Source organism: Scyliorhinus canicula, chromosome 13 (genome assembly GCF_902713615.1).
Source record: "Scyliorhinus canicula chromosome 13, sScyCan1.1, whole genome shotgun sequence".
NCBI lineage: Eukaryota > Metazoa > Chordata > Chondrichthyes > Carcharhiniformes > Scyliorhinidae > Scyliorhinus > Scyliorhinus canicula.
This window is the reverse complement of record NC_052158.1, coordinates 132,999,544-133,026,036: the sequence shown is the minus strand read 5'-3', so window position 1 is coordinate 133,026,036 and position 26,493 is coordinate 132,999,544. Positions and strand designations below refer to the sequence as shown.

At 44.2% G+C, this 26,493-nt stretch overlaps 1 protein-coding gene across 8 annotated transcripts in view; it reads left to right on the top strand.

Annotated features, from left to right (window-relative positions):
- The window catches only part of mecom (MDS1 and EVI1 complex locus), a 915,302-nt gene that overhangs the window by 824,314 nt on the left and 64,495 nt on the right, over window positions 1-26,493 (top strand). For 5 of the 8 annotated variants that reach the window (XM_038816084.1, XM_038816079.1, XM_038816082.1 and 2 more), the window contains 2 exons: window positions 1,905-2,052; window positions 9,293-9,449. In XM_038816084.1, coding sequence (XP_038672012.1) covers window positions 1,905-2,052; window positions 9,293-9,449 — 305 coding nt within the window. The remainder of the gene's footprint in view (window positions 1-1,904; window positions 2,053-9,292; window positions 9,450-26,493) is intronic. The other 3 variants (XM_038816085.1, XM_038816081.1, XM_038816080.1) reach the window with 1 other exon arrangement.

Genomic DNA, 26,493 nt, shown 5'->3' with positions numbered 1-26,493 from the left:
CGGATCCGCGCACAGCCGGCATCATGTTTTACGACGCGACCAGTGCATTTTGTGGCCTCGCGCATGCGCAGCCATAGATCCAACCATTCTCCAGTCGCTTTTGTCGTGGGAGCTGGCGGTTTTACCCAGCGCGGCTGCTAGCCCCTCACCGGTCCAACGATAGCAAGGATTTTGCTATCGTAAAACGCCAGTTCCCACGCTGGTGTCGGCACTTAGCCTCAAAATCGGAGAATCCAGCCCAATGTCTGTCAGAGAAAGATGGAAAGATAGTTAGTAACTGTTTACATGTGTCTGACTAGAGCAGGGATGGTGTCCCTTGAGTGACTTACTCTGCCCCACAACCACGCCAAAGCTGCTGAACCTTTCTGTCGCAACGTTGCAAATTCTTGCTCAGAATTAGAAAGAAAATTGAATACCTCCCCACTACATGGGTAGATTTTTGACTGGAAAGGGTTCAAATGACTTTCTCCTGCTCCTAATTCCCGTGTTCTTGTTCTTGCCCTGTCTAAGCTCACACTTGGTGATGTAATGGAAGTGTCAGGGTGGGTTGAGCCATTGAGGGAAAAATAATTGAGAGAAACTGTTTTTAACTATTTAATTTAATCTAAACACTAATTAGACCACTGTTTCAGTACTGCATACAGTTCAGGTCGCCACATTATGAGAATTGCACTGGACAGTGTGAAGAGGAGATTTATAAAGGTCACCTTGACCTGAAACATTGGGTGGGTGGGGGAGGGAGGGAGCTGTAAAAATCCAGCCATAATTCAGTATCTCTCTCTACAGGTGCTGCCTGAGCTGCTGAGGATTTCCACCATTTTCCACCTATTTTTGTTTAGGAGGGTGTTTCCGGGACTGAAAAATGTTAGACATGAGGAAAGATTGGATAGGCTGGGGTTGCTTCCTTGGAACAGAGGAGGTTTGAGAGACGACTTAAATTGAAGAATATAAAATCATGAGTAATCGAGAAAGAGTAATGTGGATGAAGAAGAATAGCGGAGGAGCTAACAATAATAATCGCTTATTGTCACAAGTCGGCTTCAGTGAAGTTACTATGAAAAGCCCCTAGTCGCCACATTCCGGCGCCTGTTCGGGGAGGCCAGTACGGGAATTGAACCTGCGCTGCTGGCATTGTTCTGCATTACAAGCCAGCTGTTTAGCCCACTGTGCTATACCAGCCCCTACAACCAAGGAACAAATTCAGTTTAATTGGCAAAAGGATTAAAGAGGAGATCAAAAATATATTTTTCATCCAGAAATATATTTTTCATCCAGAGATTGGTAGCGATCTGAAACTCAATGCCTGATAAGAATGTAGAGGCAGAAACTCTAACCACATGCGAAAAACACTTGGATGTCATCTTCAGGAGCAGTGATCCATAGGGTTTTGGACTGAGTGTCGGAATGTGGGATTGGGCAGGGTAGCTCTTTGTTGATTGGCATGGACTCAATGGGAAGAGTGGCTTCCTTCTGCATTGTAACTTTTCGATGATTCTATAACACTAGTGTCCCATTTTACAATGAGAAAGGTGATGACATGAAAACCATTTTTGGCGTCCCACATGCTGATACTGGGTGAAGGCATGCCAGAGTCAGTGATTTAAAAAAATATATTTTTATTCTCCTTTTTCACATTTTCTCCCAAATTTACACCCACCAAAAATAAACAATAATCAATAATGAATATGTCAATCCCCATATCAATAACAACGATCCCATCCTTCCACCAAACCCCAAACATCAGCCCGCATGTTCACATAAACAACTGACAAAAAGGAATCAGTAATCACCCATAGTCACCATTAACACATAATGGCAGAGTCAGTGATAACGTGATTCTATAATGTGTGTCTCTGCTGCAGAGAAAAAAGGGATAACGAGCTCTCTTTTAACTGACTCAACAGCTTGGACAGACATCTGCTAACTCACACCGAAGAGCGAGAGTACAAGTGTGACCAGTGCCCTAAAGCCTTCAACTGGAAGTCAAATCTTATTCGTCACCAGATGTCGCATGACAGTGGCAAGCACTATGAGTGTGAAAACTGTGCCAAGGTATGGTGAAGGGTTTCAATGCTTTACATTTTCAATAACTATCAGGCTAGTGAAAACAAAAGTTGGAAATTGAAAAAGTATGCCGTGTTCTGTGAAAGAAACTTAGTTGAGAAGAGATTCTGTGTTCCAGACACATTTGGATTTCTATTGCAAATGTGACATTTCAGTATCCATTTATCATTCTTAAATGCAGAAACATCAAAAATATTGTGAAAGGTAATTTTTTTCTCTCTCCAAAAGTGAAGAGCAATTTTTTTTTAAAGAGAACTTTAGCACCCAAGCAAAAGTGGGATAGAGTGTTGTTAAAATTCCAGCTGATGTTCATACTGGGCAACTCAGATCCCTGAATGAAACCTGGCTTAATCGATCCTAACTTTTATTTTTTCTTATGAAACCATACTGAACAAATTCACAGGAGTCTGTTGATGAACTTTTAACACAAGGAATAAAGAAAAATGAACTATATTACACCAGACATAAAGATTGGAAAGATCTCAATACAAACACAACAAAATAATTCAGATATTCACTATTCCTTCACCCCATGGACACACATAAGTTCGGAAGATAAAACAATTTACCACATCTATCTTGTACACTAATATCAAGGGTACATGTGAGCCGACTAGCGAGAAGTGGACAGATGCAACACACTCCAAAGTAAATGACAAATGCGACCTGAGCAGGTTCTATGGGTTTCTCAACTACCCACTCAGACACTTGTCACACCAATGTGAGCCAATGGGTATCACTGAAACTTTTGTCATGAAGGTTCCCAATCTCCACATTTGAAAATCATCTGGGAATTCTCTCCCACATGATAATCTCACCAAATACAATGAGGATTCATCGCCAGGATTGAGGATTCATCGCCAGGATTTCAACCTTGCCTTTCATGATTCTGCTCTCCTGGATTGTCGCATACACTCAAGCTTCATCTTCCAAGCACAATTTCAGATCTTTGACCATGGCAAGCAGGACACCACTGCCCCAACTGTAAGGAGCCACAACTTTTAGCTACCTCCTCATCATCAGGGCTTCTCTTGAGTCTGCTTCACTTCAAGTCTGCTCCGCGCAGCTCTTTTAAAAAAAAAAATTTGGAGCATTTTTCTCTTCTCCTGGAACTAATCTTAATGGGATCTACCTCTGATCCTTATCTTTGTCCTTACATAGGGCAGTATTCTGGAACCTCTTTCTATCCCAATATCTAATTTGGGACCAGCTTCTTGGGTTGACAGCTTCTTCCCCCCCCCCCCCCCCCCCCCCTGCTTTTGCCATGTCCTCCTTGGGGCGCCTTCTTTCTAATGGTGCTGTTATTCATGTCACCCGGCCTGTTGTTTCGCGCTGTTTCAATGTGTTTTTTTCTTCTGTACATTTGCACAGGGGTGTTTCTCAGCCTGAAGGTGATAAAACCATTAACTGCACATGTGCATCTCTTTCCCAGTGCATGCGTGAAATCAGTGAGGTGCACATGTGTGGCCAGTTCCCACTTGCAAAGAAGTCCCAAAGCCTGCTAGGAATTGTAACTCCGAGCTAAGTATTCGAGTTTAGCACACCCTCCCCCTCAGAAGAAGGAAAGCTTCACGACAATGAAGGTTTCTTTACAATGGCTTAAAACTTTCCTGACAAGAACTTAACACTGCAATCTTCTGAGGTTTAACCAAAGCATAAATCAATACATGTAAAAAGTATGATAAGCAGAATTTAAACCCCACAGTGTTATCATAATTCAACACTTTTCCTTTTACACCCTTTCTTTAAACTCTTGAGTAGAACACCAACAATTAAATGTTCTTGGACAGAATCTTTTCAAGGTCTCCCAAAGGTAACATTAAGAGATTTATTTAGCAACATATTGACAAGCTTGTATTTCTGTTTTATGCTGCGGTTTCAACTTTGCTGGTATGATTGCAAACCAGTACTCTGGTAGTCTTCCCCTCTTCAAATAGGGATGCATGTCAGTTATATTATGTGATACAAATATCTTTTGCCGAGGTTTCTAAGTTTTAATAAAGAAGAACGTGAAATTTTTCTAACTCCTCTCCCAGACATGCCTTCAATGGGCTCTTTGCATTTGCAACATCACATTGAGGGGCTGGTTTAGCACAGTGGGCTAAACAGCTGACTTGTAATGCAGAACCATGCCAGCAGCGTAGGTTCAATTCCCCCAACAGGCACCGGAATGTGGCGACGAGGGGCTTTTCACAGTAACTTCATTGAAGCCTACTTGTGACAATAAGCTATTATTATTATTATTATTTATCTTCCCCATCCATGTCTTACAAAATAGATTTTCTCTTTTCATCGTTTCGATCAACGCCAGATGAATAAACGTGCAATGAAGGACTATTCCTTCCTTTATTCAAGTAGTTTTCTAGTTTCCCCACAAGTTGTTCCGTAGTTTTCAGCAAGGATTCATTATCTTCTGTTGACATTACAAAAATCGAACTTTTTATTTCCACTTTTTTTCGCTATTTTTCCAAATATTTGTTTACTCTCTTTTCCAATTCTTTCCCAAGCTTGTCGATCTTTCCATTTAGTTCAGCAATTAATCTACTGATTTCAGTTGTCTTTGTTTCAGAGTCAGTTGTGGTAACATGAAACAAGGACAACATTGCACGAACAGTCAGTTCATTTTGGAATCTTTCATCCTTTATTATTGACGTTCTTTAGACTCCTTCAATTCGCTCATTAGTTCCTCAATCTTTTTTTTGTATCTATCCTATCTTCTTTTAAGTTCCAGTCCATATATCTCATTTATTTGGTTCTCCAAATTGTCGTGGAGTTCAAGAATATCATTGCTCTATTCATAATGAAGTTCTAACAGTTCAACAATCTTGGTTTTTAATTCTGCTTCAGCCAACTGTTCGATTCCCCAGCAATTCCTTTTTCTGTTCAAGACGTTTTTCACGAAACTTCATAAAGAATTCGGATGCTTGAAGTTTAAATACGTTTTTTAACTGAAGGTTTACCTTTGTTGACTTTTCTTCTTCCGCATTTATCGTTTAGATGCTTCAAGTCTTCAGTCCAGTGTTCTACGTCCTGTGACTGATGCTCGATTGTTCTCTTTAATTCCTGTTTTCATTCACAAACACATCTTCTGTTTCCCACGTTGTTGAGGTTCTCCTTCAATTGCTCGTTAACGGCTGTAGCTTCACGTTATTGGCCACAGTAAACTTTTGGAGTTTGGCAAGACCGGCATGATTAGGCGCCTGCTGCGATTCCGTCATCATTGTGTCACTGACTCCGCTGGTCACATCATTACCCAGAATAAAATCGACCATTTCAATAAGTAAGTGAGGAACAATTGCCATCATAACAATTTCAGTTACTAAATTAGTCCAGAAATTGACTTGACACAAAGGAACAAGTTTATAAATTCCATGATTATCTCCTATTAATACCTTTTCCTTTATCAAACTGTCTGGAACTCAAATATCATCATGCCACCATCAATGACTGATCTGCCCCAGTATATCTCAAAATTTCAATTTGTTTACCTATTTAGTTGGAGGTACTCCAGCACTTCTCCCTTTGAAATTAACCATCCAGAACCCCCAGTAGCCTGACTTTCTTTAGTAGTAGTCCAAAGACGAATTTTCTTTAATACCCTGAACTATCTCCCCCTTTACTGTTGGTTCTGACTGAACTTACTTTTCACAGGCACTGCTGCTCGATTTAAAATCCATTTCATTTTTCTGGAATATCCTTTTCTGATGTTTCCTTAAGCATTCATACTGCTGCCACCAGTTTTATGTTCAGCTTCCAACAATGGGCTGACAGATGTGACCAAAGAAGATTCTATGGATTTGTCAACAATCCACCCAGACGCTTGTCATACCATGAGTCACCTGGTCTCATTAAAACGCTGAGTTTCTCAAGAGGGCTTCCAATCTCCACGTTTCAAACTCAACTGGGAATTCTGTACCACACGTTGCTCTCACTTGGATGGCTTCAATCAGAATTCACCTCCAGGGTTGCAATCTCGTCCTCTGAGATGCTTGTCTACTGGGTCACCACGTACACTCTAGCTTCACCTTCCAAGCACAATTTCAGACCTGCAGCCATACCAAGCAGAACACCACTGATCCAAAGGCCTACAGTAAGGATTCACCAACCTTCGGCAGTCTCTTCGGATCTTCAGGGCTTGTCTTTAACCCACTTTTGAGGCCAGTCTACTCATCATAGCTCTTTCTTTAAATTGGAATGATTTGCTCAGCTCCTGTCATTTGCCTTGTTAGAGATCTAGCCCTGATCCCTATGTTTGTCCCTTATTTGGGATTGTCTTCTGGGACCTCTGTCTGACTCACTCCCTGATTTGGGACCATCCTCTTGATACTTTCTCCCTGTCCCCCTCCTTGTGTCCTCCTTTTTGGGGCACCTTCCTCCTAAAGGTGCCTCCCTGTTCAGGTCACCTGGCCTGCAGTTTTGCGCCATTTCACTATTTTTTTTCCAACACATTTGCCCAGGGCCATTTTCTCACATGAAGACAAGTAAAATCACTAGCTGTTCATGTGCGGCCCATTTCCTGGCCAGCACATGCATGAAACCAACTGCGCATGCGGCCAGTTCCCAGCCAGTGCATACTAAGAGTCCCGAGGCCTGCTGGGAACTGTAGTTTCCAAGCTCTTGAGGAAAGTATTTGTGTTCCACAACAGTGTGTTAATGTAAATTGGATGTTTGCGTCTCGGCAGCCTGTTTTAAATCCCTCTTGATTTTGATTTTTATTTCCATTGAAGTTTGTGGAGGGATGTAAATCAGACTGCCAACTCAGAATCACCTGGTTTATGTTATCGCACAAGGTCAAAATCTACCCCAATGTGTTTAATGTTCTGTAAAGTCCAGGTTAGAAATCCTTCAAATTTACACCTGCACGTTCATTGACTTGTAGGCATTTAAAAGAAATAAAACATTAGTCCTTCATTTTAGAGGACTAATGTAAAATAAGGTCATAAAGATAATTCTGCTGTGCCAGCAGGGGGCAATGGACAAAGGGAGTGCACAGCAACAAATCACAGACATGCAGTTTGTGATTTAAAATTCTGCAAGTGTGGATTCAGCACGCAACATACAGGTAGACTAGATGTTAACATAAATACATAATCAATTTCCTCACTGTATTAATTTTTATGCTTAAGATTGACTTCATTCAAATGTATTTTTCAGATGAGTACTTAGTGAAACCGGATATTAAAAAAGATATATCCATGTCTGTTTCTTAAGATTCCTAATCCCATTGCATTGCGTACCAATACCTGTAAACCAAAATAATCACACTTACTGAATGAGACCCAAATGACGAAATTGCCAACAAGATTTCGATTTTTGTGAGTTGTGCTTTAACACAAATCCATTCCAACGTAAATTGAGCATGAATTAACAGGCAAATTGTATTTAAATAAAAAGGTAAATTTAACTTTCAATATTCGATACAACTAAGATATGCCTTCAGAAATTGCAAGCATTCTGCTTGAGCATGTATGGTACAGCTACATAGTTCCACAATATGTTGTCCTTCATTCACACAGGGTAGGTCAGGTGTCCTTTCTGACAACAGCTTTCACTCTACTTCACGCGTACTATAATCATTAGCCAGGATCACATCTACAAACCCTCTCTCCCTCAAGTCACAACAGATTGATGGTCGAGTTCATCAGTTATTTTTCAACCGACAGGACAATAACACCCCGGTTCATGGTTTTCCCACTTATGGCAAAAAACCCAGCTGTTTAGTATTGGCAAACTATTCACAGGGCTCTACAGGTTTTAGACCTTTCAGTCTGGTTGCACAATACTTCCAGGAGCCCCTCCAATTGTGTGCTGATTGCCTTCTGCCTGCAACTCTTTTTTTGTGTTTGCCAGCCAAATTACTTTTCTTTCAAATTCCATCCTGTTGATACCACTTCCCCTTCCTGTTGGTACTGCTTCCAGGTCAAGGGTTGCCAAGTCACATGGAACTGTTTTTATGACTTTAAAATTTTTACAAAAATTACAATTGATTTCTTTACAATTAATGTAAATTCTTAAAAGGTCCATTTCAAATATTCTGAAAAACAGACCAGTCATTTTTTAAATAATCATTAATTTTCCTTCCAGTTCAACTTCTAGGCGAAAGGTTGGCAAAACAGGTGGGAAATGGAGAACATGCTAAATACAGAATGAAAATGAAGCCAACTCGATGAGATGGTTAAAATAAAGTGGTGCATACAGAAACGAGGGGCGCGATCCACTGGCCACGTTGCACCAGAAAAGCAGCTTGCGATGGCGCACTGTGGCCGATAAAAGCCAGGAGACCCTGCTCGTGGGTTCTACCTGGCTCGCAACACCTCCATGAGATTCAATGTAATCTCGCGAGACGTTGCAATGTAAATCCCGCCCATTGTGGACAAGATCACTTTTTGGCAAATCTGCATACCAGAGCGAGACCAGATAGTCTCACTCTAATGTGCAGGTTCCCAAGGTATCCGAGGCTTTGGGATTAATCCCTTCACCTTGAAACCCCCAGGTGAGCACAATTCAGCACTGATCCCCACAAATGGGGACCAGATGGACCAGTGCTTGTGGGGATCGCCCAGGGGATCAGAGACCCCCAGCGGCATGTCCTTTTGGCAGGATGGTGCCCTTGCACTGCTGGTGCCACCTAAGCTCCCTGGCTGTGCCAGCCTGGCATCTTCGCAGTGCCATCCTGGGGGTGCAGGGACAGGGACTCTCCCATAGTGCATTTGGACTGGGTGGAAGTCAGGGGTCGCTTCAGGGTCCCGGAGATCGGGGTGCCATTTAATAATGGCATCCCTATCATCCATTACACAGGGAAGTTCCAGCGAGTACCCAATTCTTTTTTTCCAATTAAGATGCAATTTAGCATGGGCAATTGACCTACCCTGCATATCCTTTAGGTTGTGGGCGTGAGAGCATGTAGACATGGGGAGAATGTGCAAACTCCACATGGACAGTGACCAGGATCGAACGCATAAAATATGGCTATGTGTGACCTCTGCTGCGCATTCCCATTGATGCCCCTCATACAACGCAAGTCACGTTGAATAGCCGTGTGTTTCGTCGTGCTGCGCGCGCTAGAAAACGCGTAGCTAAACGTGCTCGCTTTGCGACTTTGGTCCCATTTGGTTGAATCGAACCTTAGTTTCCATGTTAGTGTGAAAATCTGTGTGCTTTGATGTCCATGAACTAAACACTTGGTTTGCTTCATCTCCCTGCATCAGATTTCTTTCCTGTTCCCCAGCAGGTTTTTACGGACCCCAGCAATCTACAGAGACACATTCGCTCTCAGCATGTCGGTGCTCGGGCCCATGCCTGTCCGGAATGTGGAAAGACATTCGCCACTTCCTCAGGTCTCAAGCAACACAAGCACATCCACAGCAGTGTCAAGCCATTCATCTGTGAGTCCCCCTGTTTGTTCTCCTTACCATTTGCTGTGACTCCAATTGATTTCCCCAAGAATATGAACATCCATAGGGTGCAAGAGGATTTGTTTGTGGCCAATTCATTCAATTCTTTGAATTATTGTTGATGGTAGCCCAGGAAGCAAAAATCACAAGGGTTCTTCAAAGGAGATATTCCGAGCATGAGTTTATAGTATTTCCAACCGTGAAAGTTGATTCTGGACACTGCCCATACTGATGATAGAGGGTTGTTTCTCTGATGGTTCTCAAGGCTGTAGGTTTAAAGACTTCAATATAATCTACATAATGTTCTTAATGTATGTGAGTCCACTGCAGAGAAATGTCTATAATTTGATGTCCCCTAAATTGTCAAACCCATTGAAATAAACCACATGGAGAAAGTTGAGGAGTTTGAGGCTTCTTCTGAGGCTGAGGTCAAGGCACCTTATTGGGACAGAATAGAGGCAGATTAACCCTGTTCTGAGGAGGTCTTATGATGAACTGGTAGTGTCCTTCCCTCTGAGCCAGAAGCTCTGGGTCGAGTCCCCCTAGGACTTGATGGCCAAGGAAGGTACGTTTATAACATGGTCAAACAGGTTGAGAGTATTAACCTACAAATCCTTCCATCACTACAATGGCTGGTGGTAAGAGCGGGCGAGACACCTGGTCAGCCATACCTGATGTGGAGTGGTGCCTTTCCAGTTACAAGCCCCTTGCGACAGACCAGGAATCTGATCTGGGAATTACTAACTATGGAAATGGATGATCCAATACCCTGTAGTATATATTCCATACACACTCACACTTTCCCATCATGCCTGCTCTTCCTGGGCACCAGACCACCAAGACCAAAATTTTAAATTCTCTCTCTTGTATTCCAATTCCTCCATTGCCTTACCTCTTGTATTTCTAACTTTCCCCCTCCCCTATGTCCCCTGCTTTCCGCTGACTCTGACTCTCTATGTCGGCCACCCCACTCAGCTCCTTTAACCCACTGTTGAGTTCAGATTCTGAAATTGCACTGTTGTCCCATCCCCAAACTCTTCCTGTTGCCCATGTTATCTCCTTATAAATTGAGTTACAGTAAAATTTCCATGTTTTATGCAAGCTGTTATCCGTCAATCTTTTGCGATCACAACTATAGGGTAAACGGAATACCTACTGAGCACAGGGTTCACTTGATGTGTTACTGGAAGAACCATGACAATAATGTTTAGACTATTGTATTCGGTGGCCTAGATTTCTGTCTGCAAGTAGGATACACAGAGTCAGGAGAATTCCAGGCTCCGTGAACCTGGCCTTGAATCAAAGGGGCCTATATAAGAAGTTGGAGCAGGCATCGATGGAAGATGCCAGATGCAGAGAGAGTCTTGGTGGAAGGCCTGCCTCTTGGCTCCAGCAATGTGTCCAAAATTGTTTTAAAAAGAATAAAACAAGAAACATGCCTCATGCCCTGTACCCATCCCATGGTTATTTATAGCCCCTATGCCAACCTACGTTCATGTTCCCATCCCCATAACCCATTTTAGCCTCTATGCCAACTTAGTGCCAATTCATGACAACCCATGTCCCCACCCACCATCCTTTGTCCTCACACCTACCAAGCTAACTCACCCAACATGTGCATACTTCAATCTCCATGCAGAGATGGAATAGAATAAAGTTATATAAAATGCCAATCCTAAGTTTTTTTTAAATCGCTCATTCCCTGCAAACCAAGTTGCTATATTTGTGTTCCTTAAACTCTTATAACAACAAGCAATAATATTCATTGTCCTACTTCAAAGAATCTGTAACCAGCCATAGCTATTAATCAAACTTTAAAATGGCAGGCACCCTATTATGATAATGGATGGTTGTGAATGAAGTCATCAGTAATGGAATCCCTCAGACATATGTCAACAGCGTGAAATAGCAAGCAGGCATGTTTTTAAAGCTCCATATATTTATTTAAAGATTTAAAGGGCAGGACTTTTAAATGTCTTGACAGCTCCCCTTTGAAAGGTGTTTTTGACAGTTCCTCTTGATACTTCTTTTATTCCTTCATGGGATGCGAGGATCACTGGCAAGGCCAGCGTTTGTTGTGCATCCATAATTGCTCCTGAACTGGATTGCTTGCTATGCCATTTAAGAGGGCAGTTAAGAGCCAACCACATTACTGTAGATCAGACTGGGTAAGGATGGCATATATCCTTTCCTGAAGGACATTAATCAACCACATGGGTTTTTACAACAATTGATAATTTCATGGTCACCGTGACTGAGATTAGCTTTGCAATTCTAGATTTATTAATTGAATTTAAACTTCACCAGCTGCACTGGTGGGATTTGAACCCATGTCCCCTGGTTCTGGATTATCAATCCAGCGATATTACCACTGCATCACACTCTGCTATACTTTGGACACGTCCTTGAGACATATTTTTGAGTGTGTTGATTTTGACAGGTCTATTGACGGTTCCAATGGCCTTTACAGTACATGCTTAGTTCTAACATTCCCAAAGGGCACCTGACCTACCAGGAAGATGTCCCATAATCAGACCCAAAGGGGTGCATCACCTCTGCAAAGGGGCACCTTACACCTCCGAAACGGTACCTTGGCTATCCAAACAAATGAACTAGGACCTGCTATTTCGTGGTCTAATCTTTGCACTTCTAGTTTCATACACCTGGCTACCAAAATCAAACCTCGCTGGCGGCAGTTGATGAGTTAACTGGCCATCTGCCTCAGTAAACCATGCATGCGGAAAACACAAAGTTCTCCCCTCACAATAATGGGAAGTGCTGCGTACTGGGACGGGATTTATGAGTTTCAGATACTTCTGCCGTTTTCACCAAAATGGTGAGCCTTTCCTTGTGGTGAATGTCCAGGTTAGTGAGTGCACTGCAATGATCAGACACTGCCCACTATCCCATGATGTAAGCCCATACCTGACTGTTCAGAACCAAACCCATGTTCTGAATGGCCTCGGGATACTGTGTGAGCACAGATAGCAATCTGATCCAGTTGTAATCAGATTAGAGGATGCATATCAAGTTACAGCAGATTAGGCGAATAACCTACATCAAAACTCACCGGCATGACAACATGCAAGCTGTATCAGTTACGTAAAAACTGACTTTCTCTTTTTGACTTTCTCTGTTATGGTTCACCATTTCAGTGTGCATCTGTTCAAATCATACATTTAATTTGGCCCACCGCATCTCCCTTCTCCACCCTTTTCTGAAGACCTCTGTGCCCCCTTGCCTGAGTAACTGGGGGGCCATCTGGAAAGTGTTAGCAGGCTATTTGACGGTAGAAAACATCATGGCCCAATCATAACTGTGTCTGGTCACCACAGTACAAATCAGGAGTGCAGAGGCCTGACTGCCTTTCCTTGTGAATAACGAGGCAACCTTGAGACCAGTTGTAGTGGGCTCTATTAGCATACTGGTGCAGATCAGCAAAGAACAGAGGTCAAACCAAGGATCGTTCTATTCCATGTGGCCCAGCATGAAATCTTGATGAAGCCACCCACTTACCTACTGAGGAGCTAAGAATGAGATATTATGATAAGTTGAGTATCATACTTTCTCATTCCCGATTATCTAATTAATTACTTGATTCTGAGAGTTTGGTGAAACAAAGTTGGAAAACTTGAGAGTGAATCATTATACTTTTTTGTCAATTCGATTGCATTCCGCATTTTGCAAACCTATTAATCATTTTACAATCGATTATTTTTTTTGTTGCTTACTGCCAGGTAATTATCTTACAAATTGTGGGGCAATCCAGCTGTCTGGAATGAAGTTGTATTGTTCAAGAGTTGTATTGTATTACTCTCTCCAAACCCATGCTTGGTCATTTGTATAAAAGGCCCACACACACATGCACATAGACACTGTCCTCCTGCTCAGCCTGTTTTCAGCAACTGTCTCTTGTTACCGCATCCTGCCTCAGCTAAACCCCAAAAAAAATCCTTAACTATAGTGAAACAAAAGAAAGGTAATTATTAGCCTGTTTGTAAAAAAATGAAGTCGCTGAATGGAAACCACATGGACTTATGGGCCAAACATATTCAAAATAGCACTTAATTTGTTTTAATAAGCAACAAATATGCAGCCCTCGAGTACTTACTAATTACTGTGTTCTCAGAAAATTGCTTCACAAAGCATGCTGGCATCAGATGGACCTGATATTACAAAGGGCTTTGCGGTTTGCGGTGTGCTTACGGCATTTGGGGAGTGATGAAAAGCTTGTCGGGTGGTAATGTCTGGAACATTTAGAAATTAGAGAGGGAGAGAGAAGACAAAGGTGTGGGGGTGGCGGGGAGGGAGCGGTGCTGAGAGCAACAACGAAGTGTGAAGTTGAAAGACTACACCGAGTGGAGAATGCTGCTGACTTTCTAATATCAGCCCCATATGTGGCCGTTGCATACGTTGCATAAACCACACGTTGCCTGTACATTGGGGAATTCTGCAAACATTAAAATGTCTGACAAATGTCGGAATCCAGCTTTACTGAAAGGTGCATCAGTCTGTGGAATTGATGTGAATCTCTCCATTTTTTTCACGTTCTGCTCATTAACAGATCCACTGCTAAACCCTAGCAGAAAGCATTTCATTTCATGAAATCTAGGTTTCGCACTTCGAATGCATTGCTATTTCCTGACCAACTCTCGCATAATATCTGGAATTGAATGACTGATGCAAAGAGTTTGTGATATCCCTCCGTCCAATACCTCGTAATCTATTAATATTTCAGGAAACTATGTAGGTTTAAAAGTGGAACAAATTGATTAATTTAAACAAAGAAACAAATGATATCATGTTTAATAGGATTTCAGTGGTTTAATATGGTATTCATAATTTTGAATTCCACTTTTACTAATTATGGGTGCGATTCTCCCAAAATGGAACAAAGTCCCCGAGCAAGCGTTTTGAGCCACGTGTTTCCCCCGCATTCGGAGTGCCAAGAGTTCGCGGTGCCGAGAAACACATGGCTATTCAGTGCAACTAGCGTTGAATAAGGGGCCTGGCTGGGGAACATGCAACCGAGGCCGCGCATAGCCCCGTTTTGTACCATTGAGAGGTCCACTCGCCGGAACTCCCCATTGTAGCGAGAGACCTGGACACCATTTTTAAATGGCGCCACGATCACCGAGGCCCCTGAAACAACCCCAGACATCCCCCCCACCCCCCCCCCCCCCCCCACCCCCAGCCCAGCCCAAATGCACTATGGGAGGTTCTCACCCAACACCCACGGCGGGCAACCCTGGTCTAATCACACGCATATGCAACAAAATGCCAGCTGGCAGTGCCACATGAACATCATGGCAGTGCCAGTCTGGCACCCAGCTAGTACTGCCAAGGTGCTGGGCTGATACTGTCAGGGTACCCAGGTGGCACCACCCTGCCCAAGGGTATGCAGTTGGAGGCCTCTGATCCCCTGGGAGACACCCACCTGTTTGTGGGGACCAGTGCTGAACGGTGCTCGCCTGAGGTCTCCGAGGTGAATGGGTTGAATCCCAAATCCTCAGGTACCTTTGGAATCTGCACATTAGAGTGAGACCAGCTGTCTCGCTTTAATATTCAGATTTGCCAAAAAGTGATCCCGCATTCTGGGTGGGATTTAAATCACAACATCTTGCAAGGTTGCTTTGGATCTCGCGAAGCATGGTGAACGGGTAGATCCCAGAAGCGGGGTCTCCCGGCTTGTATCAGTCATCACGGCGAGCTGCTTTTTGGATGCAACGCAACCGATGGATCGCCCCCTAAGTGTCATTTCGGGTGGGGAAAACCGGTAAGAATTCCGCCGGCTATTCCGGCGTGATTTCCATCGCAATCCACCCACACTTTCTTTTTTCCAATTAAGGGGCAATTTAGCGTGGCCAATTCACCTACCTTGCACATCTTTTTGGCTTGTGGGGGTGAAACCCACGCAGACGCAGGGCGAATGTGCAAACTCCACACAGAGAGTGACCCGGGCTGGGCTGGAACCGGGGTCCTTAGTGACGTGAGGCAGCAATAATAACCACTGCGCCACCTTGCTGTCCCCTCAATCCACCCAGTCAATTACTTGGAGCTTGGGGAGATTTCCGCTGGAAAAGAAATGTGCAGGACCCTAAGACGCCGGCAAGCCTGGCTCCTCGGAGATGAGGATGCCTTTTGTAAAGGCATCAGGTGATACCCCACTATGGTGTCATCAAAGGAGCCCCCTCGACACTCTTTTTAAAGCTCCCCTTTAAAGAAACCATCCTTTATGCACCTCCCTCTCATTAGGTCTCCCTTCATGTCACCTGCTTATGGTCATGCCCCCCTGGCAACCTGGCACTGCGCTGCCCCACCCCCAACCACCCAATAGCCTTCGAGCCTCCTGGTATGGTCATTGGGTTTGATCGCCCTTGATGGAAACCAGTAGTGATATCCGAAGGCCTCATGCAGCACCAGTGGGGCGGTAAATCTCAGGAGCCAGGAGACTCTGGCGAAAACCAGGAAATGCATATTTAAATTAGTTTAATTATTGAATTAAATATGAGAGTTTGGTTCACGCCCAGCGAGGGCATGAGCCAGATTGCATCCGATGCTGCGGGCCGGGATGCATCATGATCCATTCGATGTCTGGCGCGAATCCCGTTTAGGGGCTTTCTGGGAATAGTGGCAGGATCAGTGGACACAATGCCGGGGAGAAAAGTTCCCCCATATTTTTGGTTGAATCTTGAATCTTTGTCTGTCTCAAGGATGTCACAGGGATAATGGAGGAGGAGGAGAATGGGTGAGAGATTTATTACCAACGCCAGCAATGTGGGCAACTAGTTGAGGAATAAGACAGATTGGGTGTAAATTGTAATCCTATTTATTCTGCATCCAAAAGTATTTCTTGGCACCCATTTCAATAGACTGGTCCCGTTTCAATAGACTGGTTCTTGCTGTACTGGTATGATATCCACTGAGGAAAAATCTTCCTCTTTTTCTTAAGAAAGTTAATTGTTTCTGTTGCACAGTTCAAGAGTCCTTGATCCAAGTGGCAACTGGGGGTCATTCAATCGGTTTCATGAAACAGGATTTTAATAATGGAATTAATAGAAAAACAACCTTACACAACTATAAATTATTCTTTTCATGCTTCTTCAAATAGCTAAATTAATACTTAACGAGCATAGAGTTGAAGAAAATGTTATTCCAACTGTGGAATGTCCAGAAAATAGCATTTGAACCCTTTAGTTGATTTACATATTCATTTACATAATCACATTTTAGGAACACATTTGATTCTGCACTGACTTATTTTAATTAGCCATGCAAGAGGTTTCAGTTGTGCAGTACAGTGCTGTTTTCTAAATTTGGGAGAATAACTGTTGAGAAATATGATTGGGGATCACTTATTGCCATTGTTGTATACATGTAGTCATACAAACTTCCTATCTTGCCAAGTTACTGAGAACAGATTCATGTCCCTATTAAGCCAACGCAGAAATAAATGTTTTTTATTTGTTCATCGGATGTGGGCGTCGCTGTGGCCAGCATGTATTGCCCATCCCTGAGGGCATTTGGATTGGATTTGTTTATTGTCACGTGTACCGAGGTACAGTGAAAAGTATTTTTCTGCAAGCAGCTCAACAGATCATTCAGTACATGGGAAGAAAAGGGAATTAAACAGAATTCAAGAAAATACATGAGAATACATAATAGGGCAACACAATATATACAATGTACTACATAAGCATTGGCATCGGATGAAGCAGACACGGGTGTAGTGTTAATGAGGTCAGTCCATAAGAGGGTCATTTAGGAGTCTGGAGACAGTGGGGAAGAAGCTGTTTTTGAGTCTGTTCGTCCGTGTTCTCAGACTTCTGAATCTCCTGCCCGATGGAAGAAGTTGGAAAAGTGAGTAAGCCGGGTGGGAGGGATCCTTGATTATGCTGCCTGCTTTCCCCCGGCAGCGGGAGGTGTAGATGGAATCAATGGATGGGAGGCAGGTTCGTGTGATGGACTGGGCGGTATTCACGACTCTCTGAAGTTCCTTGCGGTCCTGGGCCGAGCAGTTGCCATACCAGGCTGTGATGCAGCCCGATAGGATGCTCTCTATAGTGCATCTGTAAAAGTTGGTAAGGGTTAATGTGGACATGCCGAATTTCCTTAGTTTCCTGAGGAAGTAAAGGCGCTGTTGTGCTTTCTTGGTGATAGCGTCGACATGAGTGGACCAGGATAGATTTTTGGTGATGTGCACCCCTAGGAATTTGAAACTGCTCACCATCTCTACCTCGGCTCCGTTGATGCTGACAGGGGTGTGCACAGTACTTTGCTTCCTGAAGTCGATGACCAGCTCTTTAGTTTTGCTGGCATTAAGGGAGAGATTGTTGTCGCTGCACCACTTCATTATGTTCTCTATCTCCCTCCTGTATTCGGACTCGTCGTTATTCGAGATCCGGCCCACTATGGTCGTATCGTCAGCAAATTTGTAGATGGAGTTGGAACCCAGTTTTGCCATGCAGTCGTGTGTGTACAGGGAGTAGAGTAGGGGGCTAAGTACACAGCCTTGTGGGGCACCGGTATTGAGGACTATTGTGGAGGAGGTGTTGGTGTTCATTCTTACTGACTGTGGTCTGTTGGTCAGAAAGTCAAGGATCCAGTTGCAGAGTGGAGAGCCAAGTCCTAGGTTTTGGAGCTTTGATATGAGCTTGGCTGGGATTATGGTGTTGAAGGCGGAGCTGTAGTCAATAAATAGGAGTCTGATGTAGGAGTCCTTGTTTTCGAGATGCTCTAGGGATGAGTGTAGGGCCAGGGAAATGGCGCTTTTAAGAGTCACATGTAGGCCAGACCATCCCTAAAGGACATGAGTGAACCAGATGGGTGTTTATGGCAATGGTATGGTCACCTTTCGACTTTTAATTCCAGATTTTTATTAAATTCGAATTTCACGATCCTCTGTGGCAGGATTTGAACCCGTCTCCCCAGAGCATGGGTCTCTGGATTAGTAGTCCAGCAACTACACCACATCCTCCCCTAGGAGGCTGTGGGTCAGTTAAAACATTTGAGTCTTAAGATGCCGGCTGTAACTTCTAAGCTATAATAATTTTTTTTTTGGGAAAATATTTGTTTCCGAATTTTAGCATTTTAACAATTAAACATATAAAACACACAACATTTACAAAATAAAACCAACCCCAAACAAAAACAAAATATCAGCATACGCCCCTAGCAGTTGGCGGCAACATGTTCCCCAAAATGCAATACAAACAAACCCCATCTCTTGTGGAAACGCTCACTCACCCCCCTAGACAAATTTCACCTACTCCAAATAAGAATTCCATTAGATCCCCCAGCCACGGGGCAGCCACGGCACAGTGGTTAGCTCTGCTGCCTCACGGCGCCAAGGTCCCAGGTTTGATCCCGGCTCTGGCTCACTGTCCGTGTGGAGTTTGCACATTCTCCCCGTGTATGCCTGGGGTTTCGCCCCCAAAAGATATGCAAAGTAGGTGGATTGGCCACACTACATTTCCCCTTAATTGGAAAAAAATGAATTGGGCACTCTAAATTTATTTTTTTTAAAAGATCCCCCAGTCACACAGAGGCACAGGATGGAGAAGCTGATCTCCACCCTAACAGGACCTGCCTGCGAATGGTCAACGAGGTGAAGGTTAAAACATCTGCCTCTCCGCCCGTCTGCAATTCCGGCAACTGAGCTATAATTCCAATTTATAGAATTAGAATACAATTAATAGTGATGCAGACTTTGTATATTCAGTAGTTATGGAAGATTTTCCCTTTTATTGTACTTGGGTATGAAAAAGCACCTCTCACATGGAGGAAAACTTGGACTATTCCATGTGTGCCTTCTTCCCATCTGATCTTCCTCTAAATGTTGCATCCATTCCTATACCGCCAAGTGCCAGAGGAATAAAATTTGCCCTTCACTGTTGAAAGGATACTAACGTAAAATACATTGGAATTATTGAAGGGTGTTTTCATTGCTGATAAGTAGTTCCTTCTTTCGGGTGAAACAACAAGCCAAGAGATCTGTCCCCTCTGGTGGCTGTGGTGAGGTCGCAATTCACTCTACTGAAGAAGAGTTGTGGAACTCTCCCTCAACCAGCATTACTGAAACAGATTATCACACGGCCGTTGTGGGACCTTGGTGAAGGCAAATTGGATATCATATGAGGCCAGCACAGTGGTTAGAAATGCTGCCTCACAGCGGCAGGTTCGATTCTGAGGGTTTTGCACATTTTTCCTGGACCTGCATGGGTTTCCCCCGGGTGATCCGGTTTCCTCCCACAGTCCAAAGATGTGCAGGTTAGGTGGATTAATAAATCTCCCCTCAGTGTCCAAAAATTGGGTGGGATTACAGGGTCCAGGTAGGATGCTCTTTCGAAGGGTCAGTGCAAACTCGATGGGCCAAATGGCCACCATCTGCATCTAGGGATTCTACGATTCTATGTTCTTACATTATAACAGTAATTATACTTCAAATATACTTCATTTGTTGAAAAATTGTTTGAAACATCCTGAACGCCATGAAAGGCACTACATGTGTTTTCATAGATATCATAGAATTTACAGTCCAGAAGGAGGCCATTCGGCCCATCAAGTCCGCACTGGCTCTTGGAAAGAGCACCCTACTTTAGCCCATGCCTCCATCCTTTGCCGGTAACCCAGTAACCCCAGCTAACCTTTTTTGGACACTAAGGGCAATTTATCATGGCCAATCCACCTAACTTGCACATCTTTGCACTGTGGGAGGAAACTGAAGCACCCAGAGGAAACCCAGGCAGACACTGGGAGGACGTGCAGATTCCGCACAGACAGTAGCCGGGAATCGAACCTGGGATCCTGGAGCCGTGAAGCGACTGTGCCAACCACTGTGCTACCATGCTGCCCCAGTTGAATTATATCTCAACTTGCTTTGGCTGTGAGGTTCGGGTATGCATTCACCATATTATTATTTATGCTTAGTCAATATGACTGAGTATCACAGGGTGTCCACTCTGTACCAATACATGTTCGTCCACCTGCAATGAACAATGCTTTCCACATGGTGGAAGACAAGTTATCTTTCATTCAGTGACATATTGCAGAGATGGTGCTGGGAAGCTTCCATTACCTTGCATGGTAGCATCTCCTGCAAACTTTTCCAGCCGTTCACTCCAATGTAATCTTCCCATCCCGCCGCAATGAAACCCGCCACAAGGTTTCCTGGCCTTGGGGATGCATTCGGAGAAACCCCGTTGACAATGGCGTGACCAGAAGATCCTGCCACCAGACGATGACGCCTTCCTCTGCCACCATAAAACACATGGTGGGGGGCGCAGTAAACCTTGCCCATTGTATATTACTGGACATTTAATCTATGGGCCATAATCAATCGAAGAAGCGAGGGCTTCATGCACCAGATGGCCCACCATATAAAGTGCTATTCAGGTATTTAACTGGACCCGGTGGCTCTTCGCAGGATCAAGGGGTGGAAGTCCCGCTCACAGAGAGCTGTTGGCCAGTCAGAGGCTGGTGGCTGTAACAAATTGCAACCTCTTCCCCCCAGGCCTAGATTAATCAAGGAGGGCATGGTAGCACAGTGGTTAGCACAGTTGTTTCACAGCTCTAGGGTCCCAGGTTCGATTCCCGTCTTGGGTCACTGTCTGTGCGGAGTTTGCACTTTCTCCCCATTGTGCATGGGTTTCCTCCGGGTGCTCCGGTTTCCTCTCACAGTCCAAAGATGTGCAGGTTAGGTGGATTGGCCATGATAAATTGCGCTTAGTGTCCCAAAAGGTTGGGTGGTGTTGCTGGGTTACGGGAATGGGGTGGAGGTGTGGGCTTAGATAGGGTGCTCTTTCCAAAGCAGGTGCGCACTTGATGGGCCGAATGGCCTCTAACTGCACTGTAAATTCTATGATTCTATGAATCCCTGGCCACAGATGTGTGGTGTCAGGTTCCAGGTCTTGGGGAGTTGGCAGGGAGAGGACCTGGTCAGTAACAAGGGCAGGATGAGTGGCTCTCAGCAGGCTGCTCCCTTCACAATTCTGGGTCCCTCAATCAGTTACTGAGTACATTTGAACGAGAGACCACATCCCCCCCCCATCCCCCCCCAACCACCACCATCACAGAACCTGTGAGCCCGCCGCAACCCCGTATGAGTTTGCACCCCATCAAGACAAGCCCCTCCCACCCAACATGTCACTAGGTTAATAATTGCCCTCCTAAAATCCTAAATTAGTGGTGGGACGGGTGGGCCATCCATGAGCCTTCCCACCATGAACTTAATCGGGATGGAGGTGGGAAGGTGGCAGAGTGCCCAACTGCAATGCTCCTGCCTGATTAAATGCCCCACCAACTCATCCCAGGAAAGGGCTTTACATTGCCCCCTATGATAGGGTGACTGACCAATTGCATCTGAAACTAGAGCTCATCAGCTGAACTCTTCCATGCAAACATTTCTGGTGCTGTCTGTCATCACTAGTTATCAAAATTCTGTTCAAACATGTGATCTACATAAATTCTGCCCAGTTATTACAAATACTCAATACTTACAGCACATTCTTATTTCAGTGTTCTTTAAATGCTGTGCTGTAATAATCTTTCCCTTGCACAATTAACCAACACTCTTAAATATGAGCACAGGGCTCAGCAGTTACTTTATGTCCTCAATCCGCCATGAAATTCTGCATGATGTTCTCGGAATAAGCCTTTCATAAGTGTCGACAATGCTCTGAGTGAGCAATATATTTTGATAATTTCCCTCCACCGAACTGACTTTATAAGCAGCTCTCGAGTAGAAGTTATAAATTGCTGTTAACTCTTTCCAAAGGGCACCTTTACTTGCAGGCTTACTTATGTTTACATGTTTGTTCAAATTAACATCTTTATGGGGAGTGCTTTATTGCTCACTATTGGATTGGGTTCAGCCTCCCCACGTTTATTTCAGCCAAAAGAAAATCTCAGCCACAGATGCAGATGCTTCCACTTTATCAATCTGACAGGATCATAATCCTGTGTGAAGTGTAGTGACTCACCGCTCGTGAGCAACAAAAGACTCCGATTCACCCGAATGGTGGCATAAGCTGCCAGAAGTCATTTTTAATACTGACCTCCAAAGAAATTCCCCAGGACTTTATCTTTCCCCCTTAGAAAATAAATACATTTCGCTGTTTCCATCATCACAGGGCAGGTTCCTCATTCTGGCAAATCTCAAAGTGGGTGGTGTTATAAAGATGAGCAGCAATAAGCACTTAATGAGCAGGAGAGCAAAAACAGAAAATGGGGCAAGCAGCTTGCTAAACGAAGGGCCTGAGGCTGAGCACCCGGCATGGCTTTGTGTGGAATTTGCATATTGGCAGAAGAGATCTAGCATTTCGGCAAGGACCATTGAGCTAACATGGAATTAACTATCCTCCTGGATAGCTCTGAAACAATGCCAATACCGGTAACAGTATGCACATAGTTTTCTTGGACCCTTGTTGTCATATGACTATGGCTATAGAACATAGTGAGTTCTTTGCTGCAATTTTATAATGCCTGATCCGAGAAACAGCACCTCCGACAGTGCAGCACCCTCTCAATAATGTACTGAATTGTCACCCCAGATTAGATGGTCAAGTCCTAGAGTACAGTCTGACCATGTGGACTTCTGCCTCAAAAGGAATGAGTGCAACCACTGACCCAAAGCTGACACTTAACGGGTGACAGTGCATGTTGGAAACTCCGTTTAATCAGCATCATCTCTTTTTTAAAAATAAATTTAGAGTACCCAATTAATTTTTTCCAATTAAGGGGCAATTTAGCGTGGCCAATCCACCTAACCTGCACATCTTTGGGTTGTGGGGGTGAAACCCACGCAAACACGGGGAGAATGTGCAAACTCCACACGGACAGTGACCCAGAGCCGGGATCGAACCTGGGACCTCGGCGCCGTGAGGCTGCAGGGCTAACCCACCAATCAGCATCATCTCTGACCTATGTTCTTGGCTAACAAATCTCTGCTTTGGTGGTGAAGACTTGGGGGCTGGTTGAGCACAGTGGGCTAAACAGCTGGCTTGTAATGCAGAACAATGCCAGCAGCATGGGTTCAATTTCCGTACTGGCCTCCCCGAACAGGCGCTAGGGGGTTTCACAGTAACTTCATTAAAGCCTACTCGTGACAATAAGGGATTATTATTATTATTACTGAATTTGTTCTCACTTTTGAGGATTCCTTTGTAAAAGGGAGCGCACACACAGGCAGAGTGGCATGCTTAAAGAATAGATGTCATTCGGCATGTTGCCAACTGGACGACTTTGCATCAAACTAGCATTGTGGACTGTCTACCCATTATGAAACTGGCCAACTTTTGATTCCATTTGTTCCAACATAAGAGGAAATTTGGCTGGTCCTCATAATGGGCATTTGTTACATTGAAAATCTACCTCCAAAAGTCATGGGTAGATGCTGATAATCATTTACAATTAATTAAATGCCGATAATAAGATGACGGTTTACTGATGCATCACATTGATCACAATATTCTGGGCAAAAGGCAATGAAAGGCATTGTAGCTCAGTTATTGAAAATTCACAATTATTATTTCCCTTAAATAAATGGAAATTAAAGTCCATGGTTTATAACGGGTGGATGTTTGGCAACATCAGTTAGACCCAGGAAGTAAGCTGAAAATCTATGTCTATATCTTTCTATGGATACTAACTGTGACTGATTTGGTCAAGCACTACAGCATACTGAGATTTCGATGTAGCAAATTATAAGCATTAAAATTATTTTATCATTTCTGTGACAGTGTGTATAGGAATGAATAGAACCAGAAAAGGCTATTGCATTCCATCTGACTAAAGCTTTCGATGCAATGCCACTTAATTAATTCTTCAAAAGAACATAAAGCATTGCATGCCAAGGATTTTAAGCTGAGGATCACTACTTTGTCTTGTGTATTTAACAAAATGAATTGGGTTTTCCAGATTGGGGGTTGGAAGTATAAACCAATCAAATTGATTGAAGCCGAACATAAGCAAGATCAGATGAGGGTGATGCAGGAGACTGGCAGAACCCAGCAGATAAGGTGGTCGGAGAGTTTTCAAAGCCATTCAGCTGGATGTTATTTACTGTCACTGTTCATTGAATTAAAAACTTGAGGCAAAATATTTTAAAGATCAACTGATGGTTTCTCAACATCGTATTTGGATTGGATTGGATTTGTTTTATTTTCAAGTGTACCGAGGTACAGTGAAAAGTATTGTACTATGTGCAGTCCAGACAGATCATTCCATATGTGAAAAAAAAGTATGACATGCTTAAATACACACTGTAAATACATAGGCACAGGCATGGTTGAGTATACAGAGTGTAGTACTGCTCAGTAGAGAAGCTATGTGAAGAGATCAGTTCCTTCCACAAGAGCATAATTCAGGAATCTGGTAACAGTGGGGAAGAAGCAGTTTGTCAACCTGTTAGTGTGTGTTCTCAGAGTTTTACATCTCCTGCCCAATGGAAGAAGTTGGAAGAGTGAATAACCCGGGTGGGAAGGGTCTTTGATTATGCTGTTCGCTTTCCCAAGGCAGTGGGAAGCATAGACGGAGTCAATGGATGGGAGGTCGGTTCCCATGATGGACTGGGCTGTGTTCACAACTCTCTGTAGTTTCTTATAGTCTTGGACCGAGCAGTTGCCAAACCAGGCTGTGATGCAGCCAGACAGGATGCTTTCTATGATGCATCTCTAAAAATTGGTGAGAGTGTCAATGTTGACATGCCGAATTTCATTGGTTTCCTGAGGAAGTATAGGTGCTGTTGTAGCGTCGACATGGGTGGACCAGGGCAGATTCATTGGTGATGTGCACACCTAGGAATTTGAAGCTGTCAACCATCTACACCTCAGCATCATTGATGCAGACAGGGGTACGATGCTTTGCTTCCTGAAGTCAATGACCAGCTCTTTAGTTTTGCTGACGTCGAGGGAGTGATTGTTGTTGTTACACTATGCCACTAGGTTCTCTCTCTCCGTCTTGTACTCTGACTCATCATTGTTTGAGATCCGACCCACCACGGCCATGTCAACAGCAAACATACAGATGGAATTGGAGCCTCATTTTGTCTCACAGTCGTGTGTACATAGGGAATATCGTAGGGGGCTATGTACGCAGCCTTGAAGGGCGCCGGTATTGAGGACCATCATGGAGGAGGTGTTGTTGTTTTATCGTTGCTGATTGTGGTTTATGTGTCTGTTCATATAATAAACACACTACTAAGTTACAGTTTTGACTAGCTGAACTGTGCGGAGATTCTACAATATTTCCTTTTGCTAAGGCTTACTTTCTGCAAGTCTGGTTGAGATAAATCGGATGTTCCTGAGTATGATGGCTTTACGTGAGCTTTTTGTCACTGAACGCCTAGGTTTGCAAATAAGATAGGTAAAAGGTTTACTTTCTTGGATTAAAATAATAATAGTAATGTATGATACAAAGGATTGGCCTATTTGTGTATGGGTCACATTACCATAAAACCACAACAAATAAGAACAAGAGTAGGCCACTCAGTCCCTCAAGCCTGCTCCACCCTTCAGTAGGATCATGGTTGATCTGACATTTCTCACATTCACTTTCCCCGTAACTCTTGATCCCCTTAATGATCAAGATTCTATCCACCTCAGCGTTAAAAAGCACAAGGGGCGGGATTCTACAGGAATCAGCGGGGTAGGCAGAAACGGCTCAGTGGAGTGGCGGGAACCACTCCGGCGTCGGACCGCCCCAAAGGTGCAGGATCCTCCGCATCTTCAGCGGCTAGGCCGGCGGCGGGGTGGTTTGCGCCCCGCCGGCCGGCGTGGAAGGGGTGGTGCACCTTTGCGCCGGCTATCGAGAGGCTTACATGGCCGGTGCGGAGGAATAGAGTGCCCCCACAGCACAGGCCCACCTGCGATTCGGTGGGCCCTGATCGTGGGCCAGGCAACCGTGGGGGCACCAGATCGGCGTCGTCCCCCCCCCCCCCCCCCCAGGACCCCGGAGCCCGCCCGCGCCGCCAGGTCCCGCCGGTAAGGGACCTACTCCAATCTACGCCGGCGGGACCTGCACAGAACTGGCGGGACTT